Source organism: Anas acuta, chromosome 25 (assembly GCF_963932015.1).
Source record: "Anas acuta chromosome 25, bAnaAcu1.1, whole genome shotgun sequence".
Taxonomy (NCBI): domain Eukaryota; kingdom Metazoa; phylum Chordata; class Aves; order Anseriformes; family Anatidae; genus Anas; species Anas acuta.
Genome location: NC_089003.1, coordinates 3,531,512 through 3,548,118, shown reverse-complemented (window position 1 = coordinate 3,548,118; position 16,607 = coordinate 3,531,512). Strand labels below are relative to the sequence as shown.

Here is a 16,607-nt window from a genome sequence, read left to right as displayed (position 1 = left end):
TTGCTTTTCCACAAGCCCTGCAATGTGTTGCACTATAGCAAAATTTTGTTCTTTTTTTACTTTTGTTATTGGGTTGGTATTCTCTGAATTAGGTACAACTCTTCCTATTAATCATTCCAAAGAGAGAGATGAAACAAAGATGCCTCAGATAAAACCCCAAACTTCGTGTTATCCTAATTGTGCTTGTCTGCTTCTTGATAACTGAGGCCAGATATCTAGCCAAAAATGATGTCATTTATTCTGAAGCAAATTTATTAGTACAGCTGAAAGGAAACTGAATTTGGGGTAAATGGAGAGGACTTTACCTTGCAGCAGTGCACCCTGACATCAGCCACAGCAAGCTGAGCCCCTTCACTCAGCTGGGAGCAGCGGTTCCCTCCCACTCTCCCTTTTTCCCCAAAAAGACCCAATCCTCAAAGTCCACCAGGCATCTGGGCTGCCAGGTAGCACTTCCAAGTCAGGTTGCCTTCCGTTTATTAGTCAAAAAGTTGAAAAAGTCAAAAAGTCAGTGAAGCTGAATTGTCTTCCACTAGTTGTGTGCCACTTCCTTGGAAGAATTGCATCAGCAGTACGCTGAGGACTTTTGCTTTTTTCTCCCTTGTGTCCTTGTATCTGCAATCGCTCTGTCTTATTGCACCGAAGAAACCTCAACATCGAGGGGAAGCTTTCAAGAGTTTAATATGATATTTTGTAAGTTCAATTTATTTTGCATAGTTTTTTGATGTACTGAAGCATATTCTCTAGAAAGATGACTTCTCGTTTCTCTGGCTGTAGGCCTCTTTAATTATTCCTCAGCTCTAAATCAGAGGGATAAATCTCAGTTCATCGGCGGGGTGGTTGGACTGACAGTTACAAGAAGGAGCCACGGTAAAGCCCGAAATGGATGTGGTGGTTCATGCTAACCACCACTTGTAGCGTGTGAGTCTCTTTGGAGGTGGCTGTAGAGAATGATGATGATGAAGGTAGGACAGAGCCTGGCTTGGGCTGCCGAGGAGGAACCCCGCAGTTCTCATAGGAGCAGCAGTAAATCGGGCAGTTAGCTCTTCTCTGGCAGCGCACAGCACTTAGCATCTGGGCTTCGCTTGTCTCTTAATCGCCATTTCACAGACAGGATAGAGGCTGAAATGCAGACTCCCTAGATAAATAAAACAATAAACCATGCCAGCTGGCATGCTGCTCTCCCCAGGAGATGGAACAACTGTTCTTCCAGGGAGCTGCGCGCCTATTGCAGTGCCTCAAAGCGCGCAGTTGTTTGCTGCAGAAGCTCCTTGCTGCCCATCGGGGCACGAGGAACGCCTTGGAGCAGTGTCCTGGTGTGGGGCAAACTCAGGAGGTCTCCTGATTCACAGTAAAAGAAGTAAAAGACTGGCTACCGTGTTTGTACAGACCTGAGTTACTGGATGAGGAACGACTGGATAGACCTGAAGTCTTCTAACCAAGATCCACATCCTAGAAAAAGAATGCAACTTTTAAAGATTTTTCAGTTCTTTGCCTTAAAAAAGCTTTTTAATTACACAAGTCAGTAAATGCTGGCACAGTTACGTCAGAAACCATCCAAATCCCAACGTGGCTAACCATCCTTTTAGCTGCTAGCTGGTGTGATCGGAGGCCAGCAACCACTGTGAAGGGATGTCTGCCTCCCAAATCAGGCTCTGCGTTAACAACTGGGGGGAGCAGTTGCCCCTAATACAGGCTCCAAAAACCTGGCTTCATGTTGAAAACTATTTCCTATATTTAAGAAAGAAAATCCTACAGCCCAGAAGTAAGCTGTAAGGAAAGGATGGGCCTGATGTGTGTGAGACACTTGGCTCTTTATCTAATAACTGTGGCTTTTATGTAGGAGATGAAATATCACCAAATTCCATTCATCTGAAGCTATGCTAAAAGCGATTATTGAGGACTTAAAAAGGAGGAGAAAAAAAAAAAAAGAAAAAAGATGAACAACAAAAACCCTTAAAAGCAGCCTTTTCAGAACAACAAAAAACCTAAAACTGTCAATATGGCAAAGCAAAAACTATAGCAATGCTAGTTTTTAGCCTCTGTTTTACAAAAAGCAATGTGTCGAGCAGGGAGATGCTGTGCTTGGTTAGACCAGCTGATACCATTTGGAAAACCGGGCTTGACAACCTGTGCGTACTCTCAAGAGCTTTCTCTTGAAGTTTTAGATGATCACTGTGATTAATGATTTAAATCTGCACATGAGCTACGAAGCTGAGTCTAGTTGACACTTCTGAAACAATCGACTAAAACCAGTCCTAAAAATGTTGTGAGTCAAGTACGATTCGGGCAGTACAGATTGTGTAAGGCATATGTTATGTGCCTCTTGAGAATAACAATTTGGCATTTGAAATCCTGTACAATTAGCAGGAGGCTCTATACTGTGTTAGCATTGCAAGTCTCAGTTCTTGGCCATGCAACATGTTTATAGTGTAGGATTTTCTCAGTGTGCACAAGATGGGCTTGTATGAGGGTGTTTTCCTGGAGACTGCAAGTCAAAAATAATTGCTGATAACCATATTATGACACCGATTCTCAATTAGAAGATAAATGTGAATTTTCAAAGGGAAAGTTGATTTTTTTTGTTGTTGTTAATGAATAATTGGAGAGAAAATGATTGTTGGTTTTAAGTCATTACATAAATAGAAAAAAGGAGCTTTTATCAGTGCGTTGCTACATCGAATGATCTTGTATAAAGAAATGAAATTACCAGGAAGACGAGTGTTTCTGGCTATCCATGATGGCTCAGTGCTCGGTAGAACAAATGTGGGACTGGCGCAGGGCTGGATACAGGATTTGGAGGGCGGACGTGCTGTTCTCGGGCAGCTGCTGTCCGTACGTGTGTAAGAGTAGAAGGAGTTGGTGGTGAAGCACACGCACAGTTGTGCTTGCTGCAGGTGCCCCGATCCCCTCATATCACATCCCAGTGGGGTAATTTTATTTTCCTTCCCTTTTCTTTTCATTCTCCCGCCTGCCCCCAAGGAACAGGAGCAGCTTCAACAGGGTAACTTGAACTGAATTCATGAGAATGTTTAGCAGAATTTGGTAAAGGAAAAGCTTGATGCCTTCACAAAGAAACAGAGGTTCTTTCAGCCAGCAAGTTTGTTTATTGTATGCGCTGGAGCCTTGGCGCAGCAAAACTGCTGAGCTGCGTGTGTAAGGCATTAATAACTCCCATTCAAGTGTGGAAGATATGCCTGGGCAGGATGATAATCCTTAACTCAATTTAATGGTCTGCATAAGCTTAATGCAGTGTCATTTACAAATATAAAAGAAAAGCATTCAGACTTTTGATTATTTTTTATTAAAAAAAAAAAAGTCTCCTTTGCCTGAATATTCCCTTTCTCAGCTCTGTCAGGATCAGCCAGGGTTGTTCCCGGTGTGGTTTTTCAGCACATCCGAAATGTACAAGTCAGTCTGAGTCCAGGCCAGCTGGTTTTTGTCTTCTTGTTTGACAAGTGACTGAAGTGAAAAGGGCCTTTTATTTGGAAAGGAAGGATTACGTGCTCAGGCCCTGCTTTGCGATAGCACAGGCCTCACAGCGGTGTGGAGGATGTAGGCCGGGGTTGCCTCAGGTTTGCCTTTGGCTCCTGTGGTAGCATCTGCTGTTCCCCTATAGCCACCCTGGCTCATTTACACTGCAAAAAGTGGGCATTAAGGGCACATTTTCATCCCAAAGGCATGTTCTGCTGGCCTGTGGGCCTTAGCACAAGTGGGGCTTGAACCTGTAAGCAGCTGGCGGTGGGTTCGGTGCTTACAGTACATCACTGGTGTCTGCTCCAAATCCACGTCTCCTAAATGCTCAGCTTCAGCTCTAATTAATGCCCCACAGGGCGCTTCTAATCAACTTTACAGGGGTAAAAGGGCACTGAGGATTTCTAAAACCAGACTCTGATGCTTTAGCTCCTCGTTTTTTATCATTCCTGTTGTTTACCTTTTGTCCTCTCTGTCTCTTTTATTTTATTTTTTCTTAAAATCTGTAAGTAGAGTTATAAGAGTTACAATCTAGAAATAGAATTATAAATAATAGAGTATTATTTTAAGAACAGCATTTAAAATCACTGCCCCTTCTCTCTACCCTGTTACAATCTCTCAATCTTAGTTTTTGACTGCAGCAAGATGCTGTAAAGATAGGCACGTGGTAATTAGGGATTGTGTGGAAAACATGTTTCTCCTCACTAAGAAATATTCTGCCTTTTGGTTTCATTCAGTTGGTGCATCTTGTGTCACAAGGAGGAAGGATTCAAAGTCCAGTGCTGAGCACTGCTCTAGAGAGCGATATCAAAATATTTACTCACTTCACAGCAAAGAATTCACATCAGCTTCACAGGCAGTCTTTGAAGAAGTCATTCAATTAATTATTTCTATTTAAAATAGTAATCTTGTTCTGGTAAGCGACCAAATACTAAAGAAGTGAATGAAATGTAAGTTGCAGTTGTTTCATTTATCGTTCACTTATTCCCACTGAGACCTTCTTTCTGCTACAAAACCCTAATGAACTTATCAAAAAAGAAAAAATAAAAGGTATCAGATACAGAGTGCTGAACAGCTGAGTATTGAGCAGAGTGATTGCCTTTGGTAAGTGTTTATTGGGAATTTTGGAAGTGGTTATCAGAACAAGGACAGATCTGCTGGTCTGCAAAGGCTTTTTTATTTCTATCTAAGTTTTCTGGTTATAAATGCACATCATATTCCCTTGCAGTGGAGTTCTCACTCCTTCATTTTATAATATTCTGTAAATTACTTGGCTGAAAAGTGCTGTGACATGGCAAAACGCTTTCTAAATAGTAGGTAAATTCATGTGCAAATGTTCTAATTTTGTTTTGTTTAAAGCACGTTTTCTCCTGTCTTCCAATCATCACCTATCCCTGTATAAAAAAGCAATTACTGTTTCTTGTACTGATTAATGCAGCTCGGTGGCAAATGTAACGTGAGATGTTCCCCTCTGATACGGTCCAGAGGCATTTCTCATCAATCCACGAGATTCCCTTTCCTATTTCTTCTCATATTGAAATTTTGAAAACATTTGTAGTCATTGAGAAAAAGCGTTATGTCAGGAACAGATCTGTGAAACGATCGCTGTGAAAGTCACATACTGATAGGAAATGCTGTAGGTGAGGTCATGCTCAAAGCCAGGGGACTGGGAGCTAAATACCTGCAAAATCAGTTTGTACCCAGTGCTTCTCACCATTTGCTGGGTTTCCACGTAATGCCCTGGGGGTCACTGCCTGTAGCCGTGTCCCACAGCAGCAGCCCGGCCACCCGGAGGTGTGTGCCCAGCTGGCAGCGGGACAATCCGTCTGCAGTGCTTGGGCTGAAAAATGGAAGAAAAAATCCCTTGCACTGTGTTATCTGCCAGTTTCCAAGAGGGACAGATAAAGTTTCTAGCTGCCGTTTCTCTTCCTTATTCATGTAGTGATGGCACCTTCAGCAGAGACCAATAAATTATTCCTGTTTAATCTAACATCGTACAGAAAGCTAAATTCTCCCGTGAGCAAATAACTTTGGAAGAGTAAAGTTATCTTCTTTAGTTCAGATAACATTTTTCTCATTCACTTGTGTTTTTTTGCTGGTCTGTTGAAGGTTTAATTTTTCCTCCACTCATTCTGGCTGTATGAACACCTGGATGTTAATATCCTAACTAAGAAGCTCTGAAATAATTGAAGGGTTGTGGACTGTGGCATAAAATGCATTACCGAGTCATCTTTTATGCAGTAGGAAATGCTGACTACCTTTGTCAAAGTTTGTAGACATGCAGTTCAGTAAGTTTTGTAATTGGGTGAGCTTAGATCCAATGTAAGCATCTCCACTTGTCTTTTTTGTTTACGAAGCTCAACAGGAGACCAAACCAGAGCAAACCCCAATGGGGCATGAGAAAACGTTACCAAAACATTTATTTATTCACAGCTACGGGAAATTAGGCTTGCCTCATCACAGCTTCATTGACTTGATGTAGATAAAACTGTGTATGATTGGCTTAAAGGAAAAATGAACTGGGCAGGTGGGATCTCAGAGCTGGGTGTGATGGAGTCCTTTGCTTTCTCGTGCAGCCACCAGCTCGGCCCACCTGGAGGACCTGGCGTACCTGGACGAGCAGAGGCACACTCCCCTGCGGACGTCCCTCCGCATGCCGCGGCAGAGCGTGGCCGGCGCCCGCGCACAGCAGGACCTGCGAGGTAGGAGCGGGTTGGAGGCTCGTGGCCTCCATGGGGGCTCTGGGGGGGGGGATCTCATGTTGCAGCTGCTGGATTCAATGGTTTGCAAGCGAAAACGTCAGAGTGGGGCTCTCCTGCAGTGTCCTCTTCTGTGGCGTGGCCAAATCAGGAAGAAAAATGTGTAGCAAACTAAGTACTCGTGTCTTGTGTCTGGCGGTGGTTGGCTGGATGCTGCCTTGCTGTTCCTAAAACAGTGCCACGATCAGTGAAGTGCCGCTGGAGGAACGTTTTGAGGGTGTTTTTCTGGGCTGAGTAGATGTCTGGTTTGCCAGATACACGCTTCGTGTAGTCTTGCTGTAAAGATGCATCCCCCACCGCTGTCCAGCAAACACTGATGACAGAGGTCCGTCCCGCCCGCCCCAGACATTTCTCTAATTGTCCTTTCTGGAAGAGCATGTGCTTTGATTTTGGAGCCCTGAACTGTGTTTCAGTTGGAAATCCAGTTGGCATCCCCCAATCTGCGTTACCCTATGCATTTAATGCTGTATCACATATGGGGATTCCTGAAAAATGTCCCCAGATTCCTCTGATTGCTCCCCTAACAGCGCTCCCTGTCGCTGAGCACTGGGGCTAACACAGGGCTTTGATAGTTTTTGAAAAATGAGAAAGCTTGATGGAATACTTCTATTATTTTTTATTTCTTGAACAAAGGCACAAGCTGCAGCCCCCCTTTGCAATTTAGGGCATGCCCCTGCAGCAGGAGCCCAGCGCAGTGCGTGGAGCCACCACCCCAAAGCATCCCTGCTACGGCCGCTCACAATGCTGCCATTCAGGCGGTCCTCTCACTGCTGAAAGGCCTTTTGAGAGGGGAAAGTTTTGCGGTTCTTCCTGGCAAATTCCACAGAAAGACATTAGCAATGAGAAGAAGCACCAGGGCTGACATTTGGGGATTTTATTTCCAGACCACTCCGGTCAGATCTGGCACTGCCATAGCACTGCATGTCCTTGAGGCTTCATCCCACCACACAGCTTCCATCCCTCGTTTAATCTGAGCACTTCCGTTGATTTTTATCCTCAAACAGTTGTTCTGGTAATGGTGGTGGCTCTGCACGTGCAGCAAATCACCTGGTTAAGGCTTCATCCCCATCAGTAAATGGCCAAGAGAGCTCAGGGCTCCTCTCTGCCCCCCTTGGCTTCTGGTGGTCTGAGGATGAAACTGTAAATCCTATTCCTGGCTCTTTTGGGAGAATTTTGGGTTGCAGCTGTGCCTGGGAGGCAGGGAGAGTGGTGTCTGTTGGCAGTCCGTGCAGCTCCCCCTTTCTTTGGGTCTCCTTTGGGAACACGGCCGCTGTCCCCGGGCGAGGACACAGGAGGCAGCAGGCTGGGTTTAGCTCAGCAGCACTGCAGGCAGGACATGGGGTAGAGTTGGGATTGCTACAAACCACACAAGCCCCTGACTGCAAGAAAAGAAGTGTTGTGTTTTTTGATTTTTGATTTTATTTTTTTTTTGTCGTTTTGGATCGCAGTCTGTAATGAAATCACATTGGCTGGTGAGGCAGTTATAAAAATGTATTAGCAGGCAGTAAGTGAAGAAAGCAAACTTTGACAGACAAAATTTCCATATGTTCGAGCAGAAGAGCTTGCCAAGCCTTCGTAATTTGCAGTGATTGCATCCAAAACATTAAAGTTTATTGTAGGAACAGAATCAAATTGTTTTCCAGACACACTTTTGAAAAACATGTAGCACTACATATTTTCTTTCTTCTTTTCTTATTTTTTTTTCCTTTTTTTTTTGCTAAGGTTGCATGAGAATAGCAGCAGCGTGTCAGGTTTTTGGAACTTGTTGCTGATGCTAGTTGAGGAGCTGTGCTATTTTTAAAAAGAGGTGGGGAGGGAGAGAAGAGGATGTGAAAAAAACTCAAGCCATCACTATTTGGAAATATTTTCATTTCAATGAATATCTGTGCCCCCCCCACCCAGTACTCAGTGGTCCAGATATTATTGTGAAATTGCATTGATCTGGGCTGTTAGAATCACCAGCACTTTGTTCCAACTGGAAATGCTAAACTTGGGCTTAACTTTAATATCTCTGGTCTTGGCACTCTGCTGAAATAATGAAGCAATTACTGGCCCAGGATCTGGCGGCATAGATTACAGCCCACTTATTTTGTTCCTGGTGTTTAAGAATCCCAGTGCAGAGCAATTAAATGGGGGACTGTCCTGGCTATTTGCGCCTGTTAAATCAGTTATTTTAACCAGGTGAGGAATTTTGAGGTGTAATCCCAAAGGCTAAGAGCATTACAAGCACTTTTACCGGCGGCAGGTTTTTAATAGGATGGCGAATGCTCGTCTTGGTTTTACTATTTCGAGCCATCAGAATCTGAAGCCATTCTGGGTTGTTGTAACCTGAATTATAAGATGATAGTTATGATGTTTATGATGTACCTTGGAGCAGAAGCCAGATGGCAACCAAATTACACGGGATTAGAACATCCCAACTGTTGCCATCAGGATTTATTTATTTTTTCCTCCAAGAGGAAAGTGTCTGCGCTGATGCAGTGGGAGAAGAATCTTGTTGGGTAGGGGAGGAGAGGCTGGTGAAAGTGCTCAAACCCAACCACTACAATGGAAAAGGACTGTTGGCTAATATAGGCCATATGGCAATAGCATGTTTTCCTTAAAATTTCTTTTATAATTTTCTTTTTTTTTGTTTTTGTTTCCTCTTGGTGTCCATGCTGTAGCCTTTTGAGTATGTTAAAAAATAGTTTAGCCTTTTCAGGCACGCAGTCCATGAAAAATAGGCACTGCTTTCGTGGTGATGGATGTAGACACTTAAGATGACACTTGGAAGAAGCTGCAGTCTAAAGCAAGGAAAGGAAATAAACATTTGACTAATATATGGGTTCCTATTTAACGAAGGGCACGGTAGATGCTGATTGATACCGTGTTATTCAGAACCGCATTTCATTGTAATAAATAGTGAAGCACTTCTTGCCTGGGCTTCCTCTCCACATATTGGCAATATCCACGCCATGCATCTTCGTCCTGGATGGGCTTTCTTTGGACAGCAAGATACATCTTCCACAGGGGAAAGTAAAATGAGAACAGAAATGCTTCTAGAGCAAAATATCAAAGTAGTGAGCTGTGGATGCTGATTGCCAATGTAGCTGAGAAAAAATCCTGTTTAAAGAGATAAGAGTCTGTAAAAAGTCATAATTTCTGAACAGGCAGTTGAGATTCTTTCAACAAGCTAAGATAAGTAAAAATTCACATGGTGTAGCAGAGAATGACCTGTGTGTTAAAGCAGGACAGCCTTTGTCTGACTTTGTCCTGCTCGTCTTCAGCCCAGTGGCTTCTTTAAATCGTGCCCATAATACAGCCAACCTCCCTGGGATTTAATTGATGCTTTCAAATGCAAAAAAGAGCCAGGACAGGTATGGTAGACAGCATTTGAATTTGGGATTAGAATATATTGTTCGGGCTGTACCAAAGGTCACACAGCATTTCATCAGCCCTATTATACGGTGAGAAAATTCCCCACTGCCAGACCTTGCACCTTGCTCCTCTGCACACATCTATAGGAGTAGGGCTTCAATTTACCTTAAGATGTTATCTGAAGTTCTGGGTATTTCTGTGGTACTCTGGCTTAAGTTCTATTAAAATATTTGATTAAAAATGAATATAAATCCCAGCAAGTTTTAGGGATGAAAAGGCAGCTTATTCACAAGTGCCTCAATACTGTTTCAATAAAGTGCCTCAGACACTTTCAATGAGTGCCTCAATAAAGCCAAGTGCCTCAATACGGTTTGTCCAGAATATGTGCACACATCCTCACCCAATATTTCTGAACCATCTTCTCCTCTTTTATAGAGTCCTCTTTATGGGTTTATCCTCTACTCAAGGTCTGCCCCGAATGCTGAGGCTACAGTGCAGCCTCCCCTCTCTCTGCGTTTCCTTCCCTCATGATCCGTGACATGTTTCTTTACCAGTCTTTACTTTGTTCATTCCTTCGTTAGGAGCCGGGCTTTTAAGATGAAAGAATTGTTTATTCTTTTACGAAGTGGAGCCGGTCGAGGTCACGCTTGGGAGCTCAGCAGAGCCCCACGTTTCATCCCCTGGGAGCTGCACAGCCCGAAAGGAGCACGGCCACGTGCCTCTGCCTCGTCCTCTGCCCGGGGACCGCCGGCTGCTGAGGCTCGTAAAATAAATAGTAACAGGGGGGGAGGGTTTTGGAGTGGCTCAGCAGACAGCATCAGGAATTAATGAGGATCTGGCGCATAGCTTGCAATTAGTCAATGACAGTTTTAAATAATTCATAACCCTTTTAGACGATCCAGCTAGGAAAATGTTGATGCTGCTTTCTTCTTTCAAAGCAAATGCGTTGGCTGGAAGGAGCGATTTGAAGCAGGTATTTGCAGGGCAGCAGCTTGAAGGAATTGCACGGCAGCGCTGAGAGCTGCCAACCCTGCTCCACGATGCAGCTCAGCACAGTCAAACAAAATATCTGGATCTTCTCCTGGCATGCGGGCTTGGTTTTGGTGGCTGGTGGCAGTGGAATCGTGTTCTCAGCACTGATGTGCAAAGGAACCTGGCACCGAGTGGTTAGTTAATGGCAAGAGGCTTTCCAACATCCCTCCTTCCATCAGCCCCACGGTTGTGAAGCCTGGGGGTGATAAAGGTCTCGCCAGGCTGCCAGAAGGAGTTTGCTCCCCTGTGGTCAGCAATCAGTGGTGTTGGAAGGTCTGCAGGAAAGTTGGATATTGGCAGATGAGTGGGTACGTCTCTTCTCCGGCTTTTGTTACGCCTGCTTTAGGACTGCACATACCAGGTGACAACCAAGGTGTATATATGCATGTCCAATCTTTAGGATGCCCTTTGTCTGTTTGGGGTGTAGTGGTCGAAGGTGTAGTCGTCACCCAGCCTCATACCCATTCATTTCCATACCCAGAAAATCCAGATTTGAATCCATCTCCACCGTGTACAGCAGGAGCCTGTTGGATCCCACAGCTTACATATTTACTCAGTCTTGTCTTTGCGCTACCCCTGGGACCGTTTGGTACCTGTTAGACATCTGCTTTCAGAAGGAATTACCATGTATTACCGCTCTCTAACACAACACACCGCGTGTACACGCACACGTGAGGTAAAGCTGGAGCTTACCAAGCACAAGTCTTAGCTCGATGGTTTCCAAACGGAATCTCGATTATTATTTTTATTTCATCTCCTATATATAGCATCGGTGGTGGAAGGCGAACAAAAACCTCTCCCATCAGAGGCAATGCTGAAACAGGTCCTTTACATCAGCCAGCCCCCTTCACCTGCTGCTCCTGGCCCCGTGCAGCGTGCCATTGCCCCTGCGCTGTGCCATTACCCCTGCATCGTGCCACCCCCTGGCATCGAGCCCCCAGCCCAGAGCTGGGGCAGAGCCGTGGGGTCCCACCAGCTCCAGCCACCCGCTGGCTCGTCCCCTGCCAGCACCAGGAGCTCCCTTCTCCAGCACCCTCCGTGCCAGCGCGTCCCGCTGCGCTCGCGTGCCAGCCCCGGAGCTCCCCCCGCTCCCAAACCATCCCCACCCCAACACAACAAATCTCCGCGTTTCCTCGCTGACGTAAACTTCAAGCACACTCGTTGCTTGCAAATGGGAATAAAAATACAGCTCCTGCCTGCAGTATTAAAAAAAAAATAAATCTAAATGCTTAACAACTTAACCACAAGCTGTTTTCCAGAAGGGGGTGGGTCTGAGGAGCGGGTGGGATGGGAGCGGGGGCGAGCTGTCGGGGTGCTGGGGCAGAGGCTGCAGGGTGCGAAGGCAGAGCCTGGCAGGATGGGCAGCGGGTCCTCTGCTGCTGAAACGTGGGAGGAGGAAGGGGAGGGATGAGTTGGGGGATTCTCGAGGCAGCGTTGCCCTGGGTCATTCATAGCTTGCAGAGCAGAGCGTGGCACAGCCTGGGGGAGGATCGCACATCGGAGCACGAGGCTTGCTGCAGAGCCCCCAGTTGGTCAAAACCCAGGTTTGTATTTACAGCGAGAGCTTCAGGGTGGTAGCACAGCTCTCACCTCTCCCCGTGTAGATGAAATACCCTGCTGCTGTTCCATGATACGTAATTTTCAATGAGTTCAGCCTTTGGAGCTCGTTTCTCACTATAGGGACGGGGGTGGGAGCACCACCGAGTGCCTTCGGGACAGCCCCGGGGCTCTGCGGGGCTTTGAACCCTTCCATGCAGGAGGCGAGCTGCTGAAGGAATGCCCGACCTCAGCAGATGCTGAACCAAGCATGGGCTTTTCTGAAGTAGCTGGGGGCTCCAAGACTTCAAAGAAACCCAACGGCCCCTACTGGAAGCAGCTCCTGTAAGCGATGGGAGTGGGACTGTGCCAAGAGAGAGCTCTCAGCAAAACAAGTGCTTTGCTTAAATCCTTCTGCAGCTCTGCTCGGGGACTCCCCCTCTGCAGCTTCACAGGGTTTGGTCTAAAATAGGCTGGGAGGACATCTAGAAGTTGTATGGTGGGCCAGTTGATCTCAAAACAAATTGAGGGCAGCTCAAATTTGCCACAGCTCTCTGCGTTGGCTTAAATCTCTGCATCGTCTGAAAAGCTGCGCGGCTGGGAGGTGCTCGGGGCTCACACCCAGCTCTGGGGCTGAACTCGTGTCCTGCTGTTGCAGCTCCGGCCCCTTCAGTTAGCCCTGACTTGAAGGAATCGTGCCTCAAATAAAGAGTTTGCAGGTGGGAAGTTACCTGGTGGGCAGTCCTGATTCCCACTGCTGTTTGGGGGCTGTGAGGTGCGGGTGTGGGTATTCAGGAGTGGGAGCCCAAATTCCCCATCCCAGCAGGTGCCAGCCCCCAGGATGAGGATGAGGACAAAAGCCACATCAGTCACGCTGTGACACCATCCCCTCCCTGGGCAGCAATCGCCTGCTGCCTTTGTGGCCACTTTCTGAAAGCTTTTCATTAAGAAATGGTCTCAGCAATAAAGAAATTAAAATAAGCTGCTGCTGTGAAGAAGCAGCAACTGTCCCTGCCAGCACAAAGAGCTTCCAGCAGTTTGTTTCTTCCGATTTCTGTGTCCCACCTCCCAGTAACGGGTCTTCCAGGCAGAATGAGCCGTGTGAGTTAATCTTCCTAAGACCAGGTTTGCAGCAGATCTGTGTGTAGTTGTTACTCTTTGTAGGTGTGCGTTCCCTAGGTAGCTTGTGCCAAGTGGAAAGAACGGCAGATACCTTCTCCCTCCACCCCCAAATGTTCCTGAAGAAGCTTTGAGGCTGCCTTGGTCTTAGTTTTACATTTTATTATAACCCAAAGGTGGAATAAATCCAAAATGTAGAGTTGAGCATTTCAGTGGCAGGAAGCACACAGCAATCCCCGCGAATCCCTGAAGTCTTCAGGGGAGGGGAAATCGTCTTCTAGGTAAGTTACGTTCCTGAGGAGTGATGCTGACCTGTCTGCTTTGAGTGGCTTCACGTTTTTGACACACACCAGTAGCACAGACCAGGCTGCTGGGCAGCCGTGCCCCTTGGAGCATCCTTGTGCCTCCCTCGAGGCTCCAAAGGTGAGGCTGGAAGGGCAAAGGCAGGGGGACACAGCAAATGAGCTCGTCCTCCTGAATAAGATAAGAAATGCTTATTTTTTGTCTTCTGTGGCAAAAGGACGTGGTGCAGGGCCATAGTACACAACATGGAGGCTCCTTGGGTTAGAAGCCAGGGTGGGGGACCAGCAAGATAGAAATAAAGCTTTTAGCTCTGACTTGTGACGTTATTGTCTGAGGATTCAAAAATAACATCTCGGTGCTTCCTGTGAAATAGCAACGATGTGCAGCATTTTCTGTGGTCAGTATTGTATCTGGTTGTAATTTGGGATATGTTATAACGCTACCAGACATAAAAGAAAGCAGTAAGGTGGGGTTTGAGGGATGAAGCCTCTGTTTAGGCTCCTTAGCCCTAAGTCTGCTCTGCAGGGGGTCTTAGCAAACGTCCTTGGTGCCTGGGTGCCCCCAGGCCAAACAGTCAGGTACACCTTGTAAATTGTGTTTTCTGTAGGGGAACAAGGTCTTGGATTAAAGGAGAAGATGTGCAAATGTGAAAGCTCTAGAAATGATCAAAAAGGCAGAGGTGTCCTGACCTCCGTCCTAATTGGGAGACAAGGGATCGTTACTGTCAATACCTTTCCCTCTGTTTTTTTTTGCTCTCCTGTAATTGATTCTCTGTACAAAAGGTAGCAATTACTGCATTGCTGGTGTAGCCTGCAGTGGGATATGGCATATCTTCTGCTAGGAATCTGGGTTTGCTGGTGTAATGAAGGTGGCTTGGGATTTGTAAGCTTTGTGATGAGAAGCCATTGGGAAGCTATCAGAAAAGGATGCTGATATAGATTAAAGTGAAGTCACTGCTCTCCATCTCACATATGTTTAACGTTTCAGCAAATTGTCATATATTTTATTTCTTGACATCATATAATTCCAGTTTTAGAGGCTGAGAGATGTATTCCAGCCTGGCACGGACAGAAAAACGTGAAGAAAGAGGAGCTGGGGTGAACTGACCTGCCGACTCGAGGGCAGCTGTCTCTGGCTGCCTTGATTTCCAGGAGGCTCTGGGAGCCTATAGCATCCCAAGATACAAGATACAGAATGCCTGTAACACTGCTTAGGGTTTGCTTTTGCATCTCCCACGTGAAGCAAAATGCACTTAAATGTATCTAAATTGGGATCATGCATAGCCCAATTTCACCAGGCTCCTGCCCTGATGTAACTCTTCCCTGCCTGGGATGTGGCAGGTAGATCTGCTGGGGCAGAGCTCAATGGGGCTACTGTAGGAGTACGTGGAAGGGTTTTTCTGTATTAAGAGGTGCCATAAGCAACTATTTGAAGCTGTATTTCTATTTATATTGACTTGTGCCGCTTTAATTTTTGCCAATTGCCAGTGCTGCAGATGGTGCAGCCTGCCAGTAGAGCTTTAAAATCAGTCTGCCTTTTTAAAACATTTTCTGCGTAAGGAGATGGAGTTAAATTTGGGATTTTCCTCATGAAAAGATAAATGTTCTAATTGTCATACAGGCAAATTATGGTTTTATTTATAGATGGGGGAAGAGTTGAGATAACTTTGCTTAGGTTGATTGAACGCTTGTAGGATTTTTGTGCTTGTACTGAACAGGTGACGTTGGGCTTGCAGTTCTGTGTCACAAGGGGACGGGGACAGCTGCCTTGCAGAGCTTTCTGCCCTGTGGCAGGGCCTTTAATTACGGTGACCTTGAACAAGAAATTTCATTTCTCCAGCTCCACTTTCCCCAGTTGTAAACTACTTTCTCCTGTAAAATTCCCTGAACTCCTTTGATGGAAAACGCTGGGAAAGAGCCAAGACTTTTAACAGCAAACCTGTGGGCAATAAACAAGCTTGTATTCTTTTCACCTTTTGCGATGAAAAGATTCCTAAGGAAGATTAAATAGCGGCTTCAGATCTATGGTTTTACTCTGGTGCCATGAACGCTTACACTCTCTCCCTGTGTTCCCTTACAGTTCGCTTTGCACCTTACCGACCTCCTGACATCTCTCTGAAACCACTGCTCTTCGAGGTTCCCAGCATCACCACCGAGTCTGTCTTCGTTGGCCGCGACTGGGTGTTCCACGAGATCGATGCTCAGCTGCAGAGCTCCAACGCCAGCGTTAACCGAGGAGTGGTGATCGTTGGCAATATAGGCTTTGGGAAGACGGCCATCATCTCCAGGCTGGTTGCGCTCAGCTGCCACGGCACTCGGATGAGACAGATCGCTTCGGATAGCCCGCACGCCTCCCCAAAACGTAAGTTCCACAGCATGCACATCTTCCAAACTCACAGACCTTTTCCGTCAACTTTTCTAATGTTTTTGCTGCAAAGATCCCTTTCCTCTTCAGACCCAAGAACTCAGTTAAACCTTTGTTGCCAAGCAAAGGAAGCACGGGCCAGCATTATTTATACTACTTGTGCTCCAAAGCTATGGTTTGAAGAGTCAAAATAGTTCCTCTGCTTTCCCTGGCTTAGAAGCATCACAGATTGTCTCTGATCAGGAAGGCTCCAGTTTTAATTGCTCAAATTATTTTATTACAAATCCCTCCTGATGCATTCTCCTTCCCATACAGTTGGTTTATCTCAGTTTGTCTTGGTATGAAAGTTTAGGGTAGGTCACAAGCCCGTGTGGGCTTGGCAGCCAGGCTTGCTCTGCCTCCTGTGGGTCCCCTCCAGTTCACATCACTCTGCCCTGACATGTTTGCAGGTGGGGATGACAACATTTTACAATCACTCTGCTCCCAGTAAGTGGATAAGACAGGACTAAAAATACTGAGTTAGATACCTCAAGGTATCTTTAAGGATCTAGGTCACTGTATCTCAGAGAAACTGTAGTCGAATCTGTTTACTGGAATCCAGCGCTCTTAGCCATGTAGAAATATCTGAAATGTCACCGAATGCTGGCATGTTGAGTCGTGTCACTT

The 16,607-nt window shown here is 46.0% G+C and overlaps 1 protein-coding gene across 22 annotated transcripts in view; it reads left to right on the top strand.

The window, feature by feature from the left end:
• The window catches only part of TANC2 (tetratricopeptide repeat, ankyrin repeat and coiled-coil containing 2), a 282,832-nt gene that overhangs the window by 196,888 nt on the left and 69,337 nt on the right, over positions 1 to 16,607 (top strand). For all 22 annotated transcript variants that reach the window (XM_068661136.1, XM_068661140.1, XM_068661133.1 and 19 more), the window contains 2 exons: positions 6,048 to 6,173; positions 15,657 to 15,938. In XM_068661136.1, the coding sequence (XP_068517237.1) occupies positions 6,048 to 6,173; positions 15,657 to 15,938 (408 nt within the window). The remainder of the gene's footprint in view (positions 1 to 6,047; positions 6,174 to 15,656; positions 15,939 to 16,607) is intronic.